This window comes from Lycorma delicatula, chromosome 5 (assembly GCF_047948215.1).
Source record: "Lycorma delicatula isolate Av1 chromosome 5, ASM4794821v1, whole genome shotgun sequence".
Classification (NCBI taxonomy): domain Eukaryota; kingdom Metazoa; phylum Arthropoda; class Insecta; order Hemiptera; family Fulgoridae; genus Lycorma; species Lycorma delicatula.
Window position 1 is genome coordinate 46,264,883 of NC_134459.1, and position 19,639 is coordinate 46,284,521.

A 19,639-nucleotide genomic window follows, 5' to 3' on the forward strand; every position below is an offset into this window, starting at 1 on the left:
CTTAAGCATAGTTAATTATCTATTATTGTAAATCTATTGTCTATTACATATACTTAACATGTACTTTTTTTAAACAAAATTCAAAATTAATAACACATTTTGATAGTAGAAATGTAGTATCTTATCTTTTTTTATATCAGTATCGTTTTGTTAAAAAAAGTTTTATTTATATTACAGAAAGTTTTGTTTTTTGAGCGGAAGAAATGATATCTGCGAGATTCTTACCGAACGGTTAACAATTTCAAAGCAATTTTTTTGGATATTACTGCTTTTGTTAGATTGTTCTTTTACTTTTTTTTATGAATTACTGATTGTTATCTTATGGATTTATTATTAAAATTTTTTGCCTTCCTAGAACAAACAAATATACATTTTTTTAATTTCTCGGCCAATTTTTTTTGTTGATAGTCATATCATTCACTTCATAGCATATTTTACGTTTACGAATCGAAAATCCGTTATGTAATATTGCACTTATTACTTTGTAAATGTAATTCTCAATTTTTATCGTATCCGTGAACATTTTTTGTATTATTATTAAATGAACGTTTTTTTTTATTTCTCCATCAATTAGTTCAAATAGTTCTAAATGTAGGATAAAAATTTTACCAATAGAATTTATTTCTGTTTTATAACAAATCTTTTTTGCCACATTATCAACACATTCCTACTATTCGTGTTTTTTTGTTTTATCAGCAGCTATAATCCTTTGTAAATTAACACTTTTATTTTTTTAATGAAGTGATGGGAATTAAAAAAAACTGTTTCATCTTCACACTTTCATTTACATAAAAGCATTTACTATTAAAACAAGCTGTATTATATTTTCTTATAAATTTAAAAATTTTATTATTTCAAGTACATTATCACCACGTTTTTGTACAAGATCATTCGTAAATTCAAAGGTACTGCTAAGTACTGCTACCTAGCGGCGCGATTCGTAGACGCATTTGTTTGAGGAAAAAGTGACTTATTCGAGTCCCACGGTTCATCAAATGTAAGAAAAAACGTTGACTAACAAATTTCGAGGTATTTTTTGAAAGTATTCTTTATTAAAAATCTAATTGAATCGAAATATAATGTTTTCATGCTTATTTCCCCCCCCCCCCCCATTTTCATTTCGCTTTCAGGTTAGGTCATGTTTAGAACTGTAAACATAATCGTTGACTTCGCCGTGCCGTCCAGTTCTGCGGACACTTTCCGGCGAAGTTCTAACGAACTTCTTGAAAACCTAGATAAGGCCAAATTAAAAAAAAATATATTATTTAAATAGTTAATACAAAAAATTATAAAGCAGTGAGACAGAATATAAATTATATTAATACATAATTCTTCTTTCATATTTTATAGATATGATACTTTTAGTCATTGTACAAATTATGTTTTAACTAAACATAAAATTATTATACGTCAAGTTCTGGATCCATCACTAACCCATCCATCGCTAACTGATAATTCTCCTCCCTGATATGAATTCTAAAAATAGCCTTACCAAGAATAGAAGCTTAATCTCAACAATTCAGAATAATAATAATGTATTGCAGCCAGTTGGCTGCACTACATTATTAATTAAATCAATGCAAAAAGGTGTAAAAAGAAAGGCTGGAAATTAGCAAACATTAGAGACAATCTAAAAGGAAATTGGAGATATCAGGATTCAAAAGTCAAAGGCACTCCAAAGAAATTTGATTTTTGTGTTTTTTTTTACAAATTTTGATTTATATGATTTGTATTAAAAAAACTCATGATTAAAAAAGTATGATAAAAACTGATTTCACAAATTTAAAAAAAAATTTTTCAGTAGTTCTAATAAGATGACCCAAACAATTTTAACGGAGATTACAAATATTTTTATATCAATTTAGATTTATTTATTTGTTAAAGGGTTTATTCCTGTCTTAAATAAATACTTATTAGATTTTTCGCTTACATCGCATTCTAGTATAAATTATTACAGCAAAAACTAATAATTTAGCACATAAAATATTCTTTAATTTTTTATGATATTTTAAAAATGTGTTTTTTATTCTATCTTTAAGAAATATTTCACAGTTTGCTAGTTAAGATGAATGTATTTTTAAAATTAATAATAATTTTTAAATTACATTATAATTTCTTATCATAATTACGAGGAAAGGATTTTTAATTTGGAGAAAATATTTCTTTCGAATCTATGTTGAAAGTTGCTGCATACTTCACGTATAAAAGAAATAGATATGAGTTATCAAAGTTAAATGCACACAATGTGTTGAAACAGTAGCGAAAATCGAAAAAAGCCTCATACTAATGCTAATTTACATATAAAATTCTACTTTTATTATTAAAATTTTATAGACTAATATTTCTCTTGGATTTTTTTTTATTAAGAAAATAATTTTCCAAATAAATAAATAAAGTTACTTCAATTCTATTACAGTACTTATTTTAGTATTTAAAGTTTAATCACTACAAAATTTCATGGATTTCTTTCATATAGTCATTTTAAGATAAAAAAAATTTCGTTTGGCGCTCTATAACTTTGACGATAAGTTTGAAGCCTAATAATATATTACGTATTCAAACATCATTCCATTTTCATTGTATTAGTTGATTAAAACGTTTTATTTTCTTATGTATGTTACAAAAAACAAATCTATATTGTAACTAATATTTAAAAAACCAAAATTTTTAAGTAGTTAGATCCTGAATTTTTTTTTACCGAATGATAAAAACACACAATTTGGGCAAATATAAAAAAAAACATTTACGCACTTTTTAAGTGAACATGGAATTAGGTGAAAAAGGTCATTTATTTACCTTTTCCTCAGTTTGTGAAAAAAAATTGAGAAATGAGATTGAATAGAAAGGATGATCTACCTTATTAAATAAGGTTGCTCTCACTTTTTACCATTGTTATGAAGAGAATAATTAAGCTTCACACCCAACACCAACTTGCAAAGACAAAGCGCACGAACTGTAATACGAGTTCAATATTTTTCTTAGTTTCACAATAATAAAAAACCTATTTGCCCAGCTTGTAAATGGATATTTTTATATTTAACTGTACGTCTATAGGAAAAAGTATAAGTTAAACAAGAATACTGAGTAAAACATTTATAGACTTTTTTACAACTTTTTCATTATAGTTTAAGTAGAATTACCATAAGCAAGCAATTCCTAAAAATGAACGTTTTTAATTTACAGTACGTGACTTTAACACAAATTCTTTGACTGGACTTGGTCAGTATTATTTTTATTACTACTAATTTGTTAGATAAATTAGTTTGCTAAAAATTAAAAAAACCACAGATATGAAATTAATTTTTAGGTTGTTAATATATTTCAAAAAATTAAAAAAAAAAAAAAAAATAGAGTTGTTCCAGTATAATATTCAAAAGCATGGAAATGCTTAAAGAATTTTTCCAATCGATATGAGAACATCCCCACGCATTTAGAGCGGGTAATTAAAAAAAAAATTAAATGGAAAGAGGTAACCTTTTGAAAGGTCTCATCATGTAAGTCTAAAACAAGCGTCGAAAACACAGAAAGAATTCAACTGTCTTTCCCATGAAGTCTAAAACGTTCGGTTCGTAGTGTTAATCATCAACTAAACATTGCTAAAAGTACTGTCCATAATGTTCGCAAGCGATTGATTGAAACTTAGTGCTTTAAAATGCAGCTAATCTTTAGTTTAATCTAAATCTTAAGGTTTAATTTCATGGAGTAGCTTGTGATTAATTTTAGCCACGAAAGTCTAATTTTAAACAACCATGATTTCATTTCTTCAGATTTCATTTCTTCAGATGAAAATTACCTGCAGCGAATTTAATTTTCTGATGAAGCAACATTTCATGGAGCCATGAATCAGTATAATTTTCAAATATAGAGCACAGAAAATCCATACAAATCGTTGGAATTCGTCCGGTTTTTAAAAAAAATTGTTTTCAATACTTACGTATGTTTTTGTCATTCGGCGAATTTCTACGATAGACTTGTGTATAATTTTTTTATATGACAGTCACTCATTTCGTTTCTGGGAACAAGTACACGCATTGTGGCGACGGCATGTTACTAAGGCCAGGTTTCGTAACAGCTTGGCCGGTGCAACAGTCTAACACAGCTGCTATCTCACGAAGAATGTGTAAACTAAAACTTTATTGCTGTTTCAAAATTACGCATAAAATACTATTGAGTGCTGCATAAAAAAACTGTATTCGTTCTTGAAAAACGGGAATTATTCTTGTTTATATATATTATTGTATATATATGTATGTATGTTTTATATATTATTTGTTTATATATATTCGCAGATATACGCACGCATCCACAGAATACGTTATATAAACTAGGTAGATGATTTTGCAACAATGTAGATTAAGTATTTTAGTCTAAAAGATAAAATTACATATTTTTATTTTGTTTTTAACACATTGAGAATATACCACCTACCGTTCAGAGAATTAAATATAATATAAAATATATTTCATGACTTTTATGTGAATCAACGCAAAGTAAAGAACTACTCGCTAGTAATCAAAAATATCCAATGTAAAGAGTTGACAGTTTTATGTCAGTATGTACGTATAAATAACATAACAATTATTTTTATTTTAAAAATATAACGAATAAAATGCTAAGCTGTAACATTTGAAACGCAATTCAAATAACATTTTATAGCATTGCTACAGACTGATCCAGTGGTAAGTATACGGAAAGGGTCAACTCTGATACATACTAGGTAATGTGTGGTCGAAGACCACACAACGTGTTCAGTATTATATATATATACATTAAAAAAAAAAAACAAAAAAAAACCGTTATGCACCTCCGTCAAATTTCAATTATTTAAAAATATAAACTGAATATGAAAATATTTTCAACAAAAATATTTGTTATGGCAGGTGAAACCTAAACTTGTTTTGAGATAAAACAAATTTTTTTTTAAGTAAAATTTTTAAACTAATTTTTTAAACACAAAAATAATTTTATCTGAATAAGATAATTTTTTATTAATAAAATTTTCTTTATCTCGATCAAATATGTTTCCAAAAAATCTTTTGCTATATACATTTTACTGTTGTTCACGTCACGAAAAGACTGTCTTCAATAAATTTTATTTAAAAGACTTGATATGAAAAAAAATTTATAACGTACGAAAATTACGCTTCTCTGCTGAATTTGTTTGAATTAAAAATAACTTGAAGTAAACCTGTATGAGTTACAAAAAATTATGCCTTAAATACGGCATTTTTCGTTTTCTTTTATGCTGGTATTTCAATTTTATAGCTCCAAACTTCATTAATGTCAGATTTGACCTTAATCAATTCTATTATAAGTTGTCCTAGAAAATCAAGACAGCACTAGAGAGATGTACTAAGATGATAGTTGATTACTGAGAAGCAGACCAGTTCCTTTCACACGGAAATTACACATTTACTAAATTAGCTTGGAGAAAACTTAAACGATAAAATTGTATATATAATTCCTATTACCAGGTAATGGCATGTTCTACGAAATAAAGCATGTGTAATAAATAATTACTTCCTTGTACGAAGTAAAGGAAGTATTGCGATCGTGAAAAATTTTGGTTTTCAAATTTCAAAGGAAATATCCATTTTGACCATCCCTGAATCTATTTGACTAGTTTCGGCATGAATTCTGTACGTTCGTATGTACGTATGTATCTCGCATAACTCAAAAACGAATAGCCGCAGCATGTTGAAATTTTGGATTTAGGACTGTTGTAACATCTAGTTGTGCGCCTCTCCTTTTGATTGCAATCGACTGAACCAAAAGTATCCAATTAGCCCAAAATAAAAAAAAAATAGTTTTTGGACTTTTTCTTAACTAATAAGCCCTCATTGAGAGCTTTTCAACGATATACCATTAGTGGCATTTAATTTCATTGGTTCTACAGTTATAGCCAAATAAAGTTTTAATTAATGAAATATTTGGATCTTACATCGGGAAAGCACATCAATTCGAATCAGACTTCATCTATTTTTTTTAGCTTTTTTTAATTTAAATATATTAATTTACTAATCGTTATTAACCTCTGATTGTAAAAATAACATTACAATAAATAATAATAAATCAACAATAACAATAATTAAAAAAATAATGAAAAATATCAAAAGTTATTAATGAACTTTTCATTTAAAAAAAATGTGTATATGTAATCTAATAGGCGTACAAGGTAGTCATGAGATGACTCCTTCAGATTTTTTTTTAATACATTTAACATTTTTACAAATTCATTTAAATTTTACAATATTTAAAAGTATCGTTTAAATTTAAATTAACATATTAACTTTAAATGTAACAACTTATCAATTTTTCTAAATTTGTTATCAAAAGAGAGGTACAAAGTTTCTACCAATAAAATATTAGTCACCTAGAAATGCATAGGCATTATAAATAACAAGCTATCTATTCCAGGCTTATTATTTTACTTGTTTTAATTAAGAGTGAAGTGGCTTCCGATTCCCTTTTCCAACAACAAAACATAATAGTTAATGTAGGCATGCCAAGGCCAATGAAATGCCCTAATATTGACAACTTCTCTTTGTTCTTTGCAGCTGTAATGAAATTCAGTTACCAATTCTGACTGTTTCCCCTCGTATTATTGATGCTTAACATTTCTTGTAACTTATAAGTTCTCGTTGTCTTTAATCAGTACCGTAAACATCCTTTGTAGTTCCGAGACTAAAACTACGAGTATCACTAAGTTGACTCACCGGGTTGATCTAGTGGTTAACTCGTCATCGCAAATCAGCTGATTTCGAAGTCGAGAGTTCTAAGGTTCAAATCCTAGTAAAGGCAGTTAGTTACTTTTATACGAATTTGAGTACTAGATCGTGGATACCCGTGTTTTTTGGTGGTTGGGTTGCAAAAAAACCACACATCTCAGGAATGGTCGACCTGAATGGACCGGACTCGTTACCTAATAAGTGCTGTTAATTAGTCCTGCCTCTAGCGGCCAATTTGTCTACGCAATTATTTGTTCATATTAAATTTAGTGCTGTTTCAGCTTCAAAACTATATAGTTCTGTGTGAGACATTTTCATTAATTATCATTCAATTTTACCTCGTTTATTATTTACTATTTAAAAATATCTTAAACATGTAAATGCATTTACTTTTCAACCAATTATGACATTTTTTTCCTGTTATATAGTCATATTAATAAATTTAAGTTTAAATTTTTAAGTATTTTCGAACATAAATTTTTTTTACAGACTTTTCAAAGGAAAGTAAGGTATTACTTTTGGTCGCAAGGTGGAGTTTGAGGTGGGGGGAAATTACATTTTCTTTACGTTTTGCTGTACGAGGAATACGAAAATATAATTTAATTAAAATTATCTTGATTTATTATAATTTTATATAATTTATTATTTACACTTAATTATATATATTTAATTATTTGTGGCTGCAAAATTTCCAAAATTACTCATCAACTTCATTGAGATTTAAGTATGCTGTACTATTTTTTTTTTTTTTTTTTTTTTTTTTTTTTTTTGTATTCAGTCATTTGACTGGTTTGATGCAGCTCTCCAAGATTCCCTATATAGTGCTAGTCGTTTCATTTCAGTATACCCTTTACATCCTACATCCCCAACAATTTGTTTTACATACTCCAAACGTGGCCTGCCTACACAATTTTTCCCTTCTACTTGTCCTTCCAATATTAAAGCGACTATTCCAGGATGCCTTAGTATGTGGCCTATAAGTCTGTCTCTTCTTTTAACTATATTTTTCCAAATGCTTCTTTCTTCATCTATTTGCCGCAATACCTCTTCATTTGTCACTTTATCCACCCATCTGATTTTTAACATTCTCCTATAGCACCTCATTTCAAAAGCTTCTAATCTTTTCTTCTCAGATACTCCGATTGTCCAAGTTTCACTTCCATATATAGCGACACTCCAAACATACACTTTCAAAAATCTTTTCCTGACATTTAAATTAATTTTTGATGTAAACAAATTATATTTCTTACTGAAGGCTCGTTTAGCTTGTGCTATTCGGCATTTTATATCGCTCCTGCTTCGTCCATCTTTAGTAATTTTACTTCCCAAATAACAAAATTCTTCTACCTCCATAATCTTTTCTCCTCCTATTTTCACATTCAGCGGTCCATCTTTGTTATTTCTACTACATTTCATTACTTTTGTTTTGTTCTTGTTTATTTTCATGCGATAGTTCTTGCGTAGGACTTCATCTATGCCGTTCATTGTTTCTTCTAAATCCTTTTTACTCTCGGCTAGAATTACTATATCATCAGCAAATCGTAGCATCTTTATCTTTTCACCTTGTACTGTTACTCCGAATCTAAATTGTTCTTTAACATCATTAACTGCTAGTTCCATGTAAAGATTAAAAAGTAACGGAGATAGGGAACATCCTTGTCGGACTCCCTTTCTTATTAGGGCTTCTTTCTTATGTTCTTCAATTGCTTCAATGCTGTACTAATGTTTCTGAAATTGTGCATGTAAAAATTTGATGAAGATTGGTTGAGTTGTTCCTCAGTTACGCTCAATTTAAGGTAGAGAACATAGAACATAACCAAAATTTAAGGTTTATTCGGTCGCATTGTGTGGTTAGAAGGTGAAAATGAATTTTATTTATGTTTTGAGGTATGAGGATTACGAAAATATCATTAATGTATAAAATTTTGTGGCTCAAAAATCTCCAAACACTACTACATCAATTTCATTGAAATTTAGATATGCTGTAATAATGTATCTGAAATCTTGCATGTGAAAATCTTATGATGATTGATTTAATCATTCTTCAGTTATGCTCAATTAAAGTCAACAACAGACAACATAATCTCAATTTGAGGTAATGCTGTCTTTGTATTGAAGTATTTTTCATACGGACTTAAGCAGTAAGTCACAGCGGTGAGCGAGTTTAAACCTGATGCTTGTGGGTACAATTTACTCGTTATTTTTAATCATTTCATCTAATTACGGTTACTATAAAAGTTTAATCTTCTGGTAAACAAAAAATATATTTTAATTTTAAAAAAAATATATATATCTCTTTTGGTTTTTTCATTTAATTTATGTTTTTTATATTTCTTGCGCAAAAACGTATACAAAATAATTATCCAAAAAATATTATACAAAATTGAATAACGAGAAGTCGGTCTTAGGTAGAACTGGGAAAGATTTTTTTTTAAATCTCAAAATAATATAATGTAAAATTATCTTTCTTATGTCTTGTCTTTCTCTTTGTCCTTCTTCTAATTATTTTTTTTTGTAAATTTTCCAGACACGTGAGCGCCCGCGCATATATATAATATGCATACACCCACTTAGAGTATTATAATAAATAAATTCAATAATGACCATTAAAAACACATTGTACATTAAAAAACAAATAAGTAAATAAAAAAAATAAAAAATCAGTGAACAAAGAGAATATAATTACTAATTATACCATAGGTTTATATGTATGCACAACATCTACTCATATACATGAATACATTCTTGTGCGAAGCTCAATAGATAACACGTTTTTAAATAAGAAACACAGATTTAATAGACTGTTAAAACAGAATAATACATAACAACCGGTTCTTCTCTTTTTTTAATGTTGTCAACGCCTTTCAACGCCTTTTTGTACAGAACTTAAGTTTAACTAACTAACTAGCTAACCAACTAGCTGTTTTATTTAAATTGAATGAATTACAAAAACAAAACAGTATACGACACTACTATATATACATTGTGACACTTACTTAATACTCTGACCGATCACGATTTAGAACTATTTAATAAATAATTACAGAAAAAAATAAATAGTATACTAATAAGATAACATTTAAAAAATAGATGATAAATATAAGTTGAAGTAAAAAAGAAATAAATAAAATAAGTAAATTGATAAAGTACAGTTTTTTAACGGAGTGTACATAATGACTTTATAAATACGTAACACATTATCTAATTTAAAAATCAGATAAATGTATTAAAATAAATAATTTATATGTAATTACCAGTTACTCTATAGTAAATAGTATGTCATCTGTCTACATAAAACAGGACTCAGAAATAGAAATTAATGTATTACATTAATTAGAGAGAAATTTAATGTTTTACATACAAATTGTGCTATAATATGTAGAGAGATGAAGCAACGAATAAATTGAACCGGATGAGCAAATTAATAATTTCTAAACGAAAATTCTTAAAAATAGAATTTTTAATTCGTGTTATGAATATTTAAATTTTGTTTAATAAAAATAAAATAGTATATTATCTGAAATACAAAAAGGCAGAAAAATGACAGATAATTTTTATTTTAATAGATAAATGTACCAATATTGAAAAAATCCGAACATATAGGAACAATTTACAGAAATAAAAAGTAAATAAATAAAATAACGCTAGTAGAATAAAAAAAAAAAAAAACATCACAAAGAAAAAATACCGAAATACTGATCAATAGGTGTCTCATAACAGAAAAATGTATCTACTCGTACATATTGATGTTTCAATATTACGACTTCCAGTTCAAAACGTTTTACCGTTAATTTTCATATTTTGTACTGTTTCCTAATTGGGATCCACAATTATATTTATTATAATAAAAAAAATATATTTACTGTACTTTAAAATCAATTTTTATATTTTGAGTAATACAAAAAAGTGTTTCAAGATTTATATCCTTTTTTCATTTTATCCTCCGGGACCCACTTTAATTATTGCTTCAGAGGAAGAGATAAATTGGAAATTTTTGAGCGTGTGAAAATGCCATGGCTGACCGGGATTCGAATTCGGGATCTTCGGATGAGACGCTGCCACTCGCGCTACAGAGACCGACTCAATATCTATATCTATTGTAATAATAAAAATATTGTTTTTCTTTAGAAAGGTTATTGTTATCGTAAAAAAAGCACGCAATAATAAAGAAATAAGATTAATAAAGAATAAGAACCGTTTAAAAAATATTTCTACCAATTTATTTAAAATATAGTTAAACGATTCTATTTTATAGAAATAATATTAATCTATCAATTAATTTTTAAATAATACAATTTTTTTTTTCTGGGCGATAAGCGCTTCGGTGTTATCATCACCCGGACCAGACACATTTGTTGCAATATACATACATATATTACACTTTACTTCTTAATCAGAACAATAAAACTTCTAACTGCTACACGACAACTAGCATGAAGAACCGATACACACTACAGTAAATCAAATATCCGAGTATAAACGGACGACCTTAAGAAAAAATAATACCCAGTCTAAAATAAGGAGAATCAACCTTATAAATTTTATGTTAGATTTTACGATATACAATAAAGAATCAACAACACCTATTGTCTTTCAGCAAATGTTTTACCATATTCTCTCCAAGACAAACCCAGACGCAAAAGTATAAACAGATGGATCGAATAAAACGATACCGTTGGATGCGCATTTGTTGTTAATGGCAGAACCTAAACGTTTGGTCTACCTAATATTACAAGTGTATTTACTGCTGAACTGTACGCTATCAATAAAGCTTTGAATATCGTTAACTCACAATACCTACATATCCTTATTTGTAGTGAGTCGTGCAATGCTCTCCAAGCTTTAAAAAATTTGTATTCTAAACATCCTTTCGTTACCGAGATCTATAATACAATCGCTGAATTGAAAAACTATAACACACAAGTGCGTTTCAGCTGGATCCCTAGCCTTGCGGGAATGCCGGGCGGGTAATGAGCATGCAGATTCCGCTGCTACAGACGCACGTAGTCAACCGTACTTCACCGCTCGTATTACTACATTTGACTTTATTAATTGTGTAAAACACACTACTCATGCAAAGTGGCAAAGTGACTGAACAGTTGATAATAAACTTAGATTTATCGAAGATACTGTATTACCATGGGGCTCCTCATGCAGAAAAGTTCGCCGGGAGGAAGCAGTCCTCTGTCGATTGCGGCTACGACAGGAACGTTACGCAAGGGTTTTTGATGTCAGGAGAAAATGCACCACTATACGTACGATGAGGCAGCCGCTTGACTGTGCGCCACGTTCTTGTGGGTTGCATAAGTTACGCGACCTTGCGTCTTATTTATAAATTGCCTAGGCCCAGAAACATTCGACGAATCCTGGTCAACAGTAAGGAAAATAATACTAATGAAAACATTAAAAATACGAGAATTTTCTTCATCCCGTTAAACGTATAAGTAATATGTGTTAAAATAATTTTCATTAACGCCTATTGAATTGTGAATTATTTTGTAGATATAGTAACTTCAGGTATTTACCTTAATATTATTTCACGTATTTATATTATAGATAATTAATGTGGACTTTAACCATACCTATTTTTTATTTTATAAGTAACCGTGTATTTTGTAAATCTGTTCTGATCAAGGTTTTATCATTACTTCCCTTGATCCACCAGGAAAATACGGAAAAATCCCTTTTTTAACCTGGAGTAGCATATCTATCTTTTCATAAAGTAATTTGTAAAATGAGTATGATATATTATTATTGCCAATCAGTAAGAAATATTCATCTATTTTATTATTAAAGTTGCAAAACTGATCCAATGAATATCGCACGAATAAAATACAAATCTATTTGGATAAAATCTACGGAATTGAAATTAAACAACTGCTGGCCTGCTGAATTATAGAATTAAAAATATATTTATAAAAAATTAAGCAAAATTTATATTTTAGGAGAATTTTCTGTGAAAGTGAACAACCAATTTAACACCAATTACATAATTTGAAATTATTTTTTTTTTAAAAACAAAATAAAATTTTGTAAACTAACGTGGTATGTCAAAGAATCTTACAATTTGATGTTGAAAAACTATTTTTTTCTTTTTTTCAGCCGACTAGAATTTTTCATTATAGTTATATTTATGTTATATATTAATTTTCAATTATATTTAACTAAAAACATTTACCAATTTTACCAATTAAAAAACAAACTTAAAAAAAATAAAAGTTCTGGAAACTTTGTAATATATAACAATATACGACTAATTATTTACGAGTGTTATCTGTTACTATATAATTTACAAACCTTCCGGTTTTAAAATAATGGAATATTTGAGATAACATAGTCCTCTCTGTTTTCAGGAGCTCATAAAACCATGTGAGTACATAGCAATTAGAGCCCTCTAAGAGAAAAGGGTTCAAATATCGATTTTTGACGTGATAGTATTTTAAATAAATTAGGAAATCTTTTTCTGCTATAAATTACCCTAACCAAACATAGATAAAGTCATTTAAATAAAAGAAACCATAACAAAACTAAAAAAAAAAAAAAAAAAAACATATTTTGATTAGTAAAAAAGAAAAAAAAATCGAATATAATTATTTTAAGAAAAACATCCAACTATGCGAATACTATAACTGGAAACTAGAATTTAAAATTAATTAAGCTGAAAATCGTGTTTAACAGCTTTAACACTAATCTACCAAAAGTTTATATGCAACTACCAGGCAATAAATATTTTTTCTTCTCAATTTTTTAAACTAATTATCTTCTTCCTACGTAACTTATTATATTTCATTAATCCTTTCTGGAGGCGTGACAACATTTTCCTGATTTAATTCACGATACAATGTATTCTATTTTATGTGAACTGACACACTTAGTTGTCATTAAAAAATAAATAAAAAAAAGTAATATATTCGTGAAACTAAGATTGAGATAAAATACCATTAAAAATAATTTTTAACAAAGTTTTTATATTACAAAGAAAGTTGGCAATTAAATTTTCTAAAATAAAAAATTCGAAAATGTAAGAAGCATTCCTGTTTAGTTTTATAATAATTATTTAGTAATTTATATATGTTTTTTAAATTACTATTTAATTTTAAAAAACTAACTGTTAAATAATTCTATCACCAATGGAAAAAAAAACAAGATAGTAATACTGTTTAATATACTATAATTCTTTTAGTATAAAGTGTTTTTTAAGATAATTTAATTTTTAAATCTTTTATTCAACGTACAGTAAATTGCTCTAACTTGGATAAGTTAATAAAAACACACAAAAAAAAATCCCTTTCGGCTCGCCGGAAGGCGGAGGTAAATTTAACCGGTGCTAAGTAAAGGATAAAAAAGATCTCCACCTAAAAGTTAAGAAAAACTTCAAATTCACTCAATACGACAATGGTTGTATATGAAAAAAGATTCAAATGTTTAGCAAACGAAAATTAAAATTAACTTTAACGGCAATGAAACTAGTTTAACAAGAATTTTGAAAGAATTACGTTTTAAGTGGCGCAAAACAGAAAACGAAAGGAAAATTTTAGTTGAAAAACATGACATTAAGCAGAAAAGGATTTCATATTTTTAGTCAATTAATGATTTTAGAGAATGTAACCGGATGATCGTATACTTAGATGAATTCTGTTTTATCATCTCATTCACGAGAAATCAATACGATTAACAAAATTTTGCGTCAGACGTCTCTCAATATGAACAGTCGAGCACAAAATTGCATCGATGCCTAGGATGGTCATTTTGAACATCTTTTATAATAATAAGATAATAAATGCAACATTTAAATTAAAGTTTTATGTTTTTCTTATTTAATTTATCCGTCATTCACAAAATTTAATTCCAACATAACCTACCATTCTGCAGCGGTTACGTTATGGGTTCGGTTTTACGTTGCTCACTCTGTATTTTCCGTATGAAACCGTAACTTGAGATGTACTGTAGGTGTCGTTTGAAGTAAATGTGAAAAATATTAAACAGATACCATTTGGGTTACAATTGCTATAGCGGAAGTATTTTTTTCGAAACTAAACAACAAAAAAACAAATATGATGAGTTGGCCATTAAAATTATGTGCATAACCCTATTCTTTCCATTTAACAGCTTTAGTAATTCCCCCTTGTCATAATGAAGGCTTAGAAGCGTAGTATTACAGTACCGAAAAACAGATTATTTTGAGGTATGGGAAATTACTAAATGAAATTTTTTTAATATTTCACTGTTGAGCAGTTATTTAAGAGTTGCTGTTGACCGCTTTTGAAACTAACTGTAAAAACTATTAATATTTCGTCATTTTTGTTAGAGTTGTCATTGTCCGATTTTATTTTTTACGTCAACATTTTTGTTTTTTAATCGCTTTAAAAGAATGTCACAATTCTCTCCTTTCCGTTTAAAATTTCTGTTACCATCTAGATTCTTGGAGTGTGGTGGTTTATTACCAAAAAATAGGTTATTTTAAGATAGGAGCATTTGCGTGATTTTATTAAGTATTTATATATATATATATATATATATATATATATATATACTCTAAAGTATTTATATATAGTGTCCGCTACGAAAATTGCCTTACTCGCCTATTTATGATAGTATTTCTTTTAAATTCTTGACATTTCGAGAGCAGGTTGTCCGATTGATTAACGAAATAACAAATAAAATCTTTTCCATATTTTTCATGGTAACGGCCATCAGATTTTCTCTTACAGCATCTATATTACTCAGTAATTCAAAGTACTTCTGCACGAAAAATTTCCCTTTAAAACACATGCTCTCTGTTTATATTCTACTTTTCACTCAATGCTGGTGTTACGTTAATAAATTTTCGCTTAAAATCATATTAAAATTTCATCAAAACATTGATGAAAAAAATCATTCATATTGGTCCAATAATTTTTGAATTATAAGTGAATATTGTTATAAACACAAGCAGAATTCTAATTTATATATTAAAGTAACTACGAATTGTAGATAAAGGCAAATTTTATCTAAAATTTATGCTATCTCTTTACTCTTCATACTACATCATAACCAGTAATTATAAAAACAAAAACTTACACTAATTTAAATTATTGTAATTATTAATTTACACAATGATTATTAAAATAAATAAAATTTTAAAATATATATCTTACAATTCTGTTGTAGCTTCAGGTAAATGATCGGGTACATGGGTCAGGGCCTTTTCTCTGCAATCGACTATACCATCCGCACAACGACAAGGATGCGGACATTGCGGCTCACTCTGACATTCACCGCTAGGTTTTTCTACCAGTCCTAAAAAAACAAAAAAAAACATGTTAATATATTATAAATTATTTTTACAGAATCAAATTGTATGAAGATGATGATACCAAAAAAACGTATGTGTATTAAAATATTATATCTACTATATCTATTGTATATGTTACAATTATCTGTTAAGATAATGTTAACTAGTTTTCAAGAAATAACCCACCGGGTTGGTCTAGTGGTGAACGCGTCTTCTCAAATCAGCTGATTTGTAAGCCGAGAGTTCCAGCGTTCAAATCCTAGTAAAGCCAGTTATTTTTACATGGATTTGAATGCTAGATCGTGGATACCGGTGTTCTTTGGTGGTTGGGTTTCAATTAACCACACATCTCAGGATTGGTCGAACTGAGAATGTACAAGACTACACTTCATTTACACTCATACAATATCATCCTCAGAAGTATTATCTAAACGGTAGTTACCGGAGGCTAAACAGGAAAAAGAAAGTTTTCAAGAACTACTTGCGTTACTGGGTATTAAACAATCTTTTTCCCTACAGATCTGCTATAAAATCAAATTTTGCTGTAAATGATTATATTATTCCACTGATAGTATTATTGAATGCAATATTACTATAACTGGAATCTGTTACAAACAATTACAAAGCAAAGTTTTATCCGTTGATGCCTTGCATCATTTCGCTGGACATTTCATGCAACTAATATAAAGAAAATAAATTCCTTAAAATGTCTACAGTCATATTCGTTAACGTAAAACCACACTAATAAAAATCTATGTTCATCTCTTTACATTATCTCATTCCTTCATTTCTTGTAATGGATATGACTAAATGTAAAGAGATAAAAGCAACACCGGTCACTGGGCTTTCTCTAAAAGTAATGATGTTCTAACACAACAGGTTAAGTTGTCACTTGAAGAATTGAATATAATTCGTATTTTACGGAGGGCTTGGTGTGTTGATATGGAACATTGTATCCGATTTATTGGAAAAAGTAATCATAAATCATAAACCACTTTGATTTTCGTTTAATCTGGCATGAGATGTTTGATATCTTTATCAATAGTATTTTTCACATTTTCTGGAATTATTTTTTTCTCATGTTATGTTCCTTAGAATATGATATAAACAGATAACGAAGGAAATCTATACTTAAATAAATAGCGAAAAAAAAGGAAAAAGAAGCATTTTTTAAATACATTCTAGTACATATGATATTGTTTTGGCTTCCTCAGTAATATTAGTAGTAAGGAAAATAAATTAATATCAATAACTTGTTACTTTTTAAAAGACTGGGGAAAAAAATTAGCAAAAGAATTTTCTAAAATACGTCCATATTTTACAAAAGATTTTAAATTATATGTTCACCAGATAACATTAGAAGTTGAGTAATGTGTGTTGTTTATTTTTTGGTTGCCGATATATCTTTGGAAAATTACATAAATTTTAATGACGATTTATTACAATTTGTGAAATTCATTGAGCGCTGGATTAAAAAGACAAAAGATGGACTTCACTTTTTTGACAAAAGAAGATAGATACGTCACTTTTTTCAAACCTGAAAACCAAATGATTGAAACTCATCAAATTGGGATTGAAATAAAAAAAATTAAATAGTAGATTTAACAATTTATGTATATAGTTTTGAAACAACATAATTTATAAAAAATCGTAATAAAAATACAATTTTTTTAGACAATAATAAAAAAATTAGAATTTCAAAAATAATTTAAATACATTTTAAATTCAATAAATAAATTAATATAAAATAAAATAAAATTTAATCTCTGTCAATTCTTTAAAAATATAGTTTGAAATTAGAATTGAAATAAGTAAATAAAAAGAAAAAGTAGTAATAATAAAAACCGGTCGTGCATTATAAATTAAATATTTAATAAATGTTTGATTATTGATTTTACAAAATTAAAAAAAGAAAGAGGAATATTGACTTTTTATGAATAAAGAATCAAACTCTTCGTTTGGTTATATGCCAATTATAAAAAAGAAAAAAACTCTAAAAAACATTTATAGTATTAAATTATTCAGTATTCGCGAGCTTTTTTTTATAGCAATTTCCGTTCAAAAGAAACCCACCATTAAAAATCATACGATTTTCTTTGTTCTCTTATATTCATAATAAATATTTTATTTACTGTAGACAGGTGTTGACGTAATTTATTAAATATTAACTACAACATGACTTACTTTTTTAATAGCTTACATCTTTAAAATAACTTATTTTTCTTATCAGTAAAAAATTAAATTAAATTATTCGCTAATGATTTATGAAGATTTGTATTTGTGGACTTTTATAAAATTATTTTAATGAAATAGAATTAAGGGATCTTTAAAATTCTACAAATTTATTATTTTAATCAAAAGAAAGAAAATTTATTTACATTTTCTTAAAAAAAATAAAGAAATTTAAATCTAACAATTTATAAAATTAGAAAATAAGGAAAGGAAAATCACAACATAAAAATGAGTGAGTTAGACATAGCCTAAATTCTGTTTATTTTTTAATCTGTACATGAGAAAAAGCAACAAAAAGAAGAACTAAAAGCAAGAAAAGGGATTTAAACGACAGTCCAAGAGAGAAAATATATAAAAATATTAAGATTCGACAGTACAAACTTGGATTGAATTAGAAGAAATAATAAGAGGTATAGATATATATTTTAACACATTCCACGCTATGGTTGGATTTAAGTGGTACGCTGTAGAGTTGGATAGTTTGCTCGCATGAAAGAGGAATATGCGATGTTCAACAGCAGGCTATTGTTCCCGGTTTTACATTTATTTATTGTTTTTTATTTATTACCGACTACATTTTAACGACAGGAAAAATGATTTAACTTTAAATCTTAATTGAAATAAAATAAGTATAATTTTTCGGGTTAGGGAGGAGATGTCTTTGTTTAATTTAATTATAGTCCGGAATAAACAGCTATGACACTGCTCCATATGTAATTTTAGGCGATGAGGATATTATTTTGTAGGAATAAAACACAAACACACACCCACATTCTCTCCCCCACCCTCTTTCTCTCTCTTACACTCCTCTGTAGGAGTAGGAAGGAGTGTGCCTAATTTTGAGGAATACTGGGGCTCGTACTTCTTTAATGAAGTAAAAAATTTTAGAATGTTAAACAGAAAGGACTGAGAGTTAAGTGCTTGGATTTTTAAGATGTAATTTAAATTTAATTAAAGAATTTGTGAGTGGATTTAATTATTGATGTGTCTTCAGAATTATATATCACATATTAGATATTTGTGAGATATAATACTGAAGATGTTTGAAGCTGTATTTAAAAATAATCTTTTAGATATCAAATACGTAGGCTGGAAACAAATTAGGATTGTTGACATTTTTTCATCGTAATTCGGATTGATTATCCGATTTCTATCGTAAATTGCCGATTGGTTAAACAGACCTGCTACATTGCAATCAATTTATTGACGGTATTTTTTCATTAGAAGATTTTTATTTTAAATTATTTATAATAATCCGTTTAATCGCTTGGAAATCCGTTTCTTTTCCATCTTTAAATCTTATTAATGGTACTAAATTTAGTATTATAAATTTAAATTTTATTTAATTTTTATTAATTCTTGTTTTTTATTTAGCAATCGTTAAATTATGAGACTGAGTAATAAA

At 27.7% G+C, this 19,639-nt stretch overlaps 1 protein-coding gene across 2 annotated transcripts in view; it reads right to left on the reverse strand.

Moving 5' to 3' along the window:
• The window catches only part of sli (slit guidance ligand), a 725,932-nt gene that overhangs the window by 149,349 nt on the left and 556,944 nt on the right, over positions 1–19,639 (reverse strand). For both annotated transcript variants that reach the window (XM_075365250.1, XM_075365249.1), the window contains exon 7: positions 15,866–16,007. In XM_075365250.1, coding sequence (XP_075221365.1) covers positions 15,866–16,007 — 142 coding nt within the window. The remainder of the gene's footprint in view (positions 1–15,865; positions 16,008–19,639) is intronic.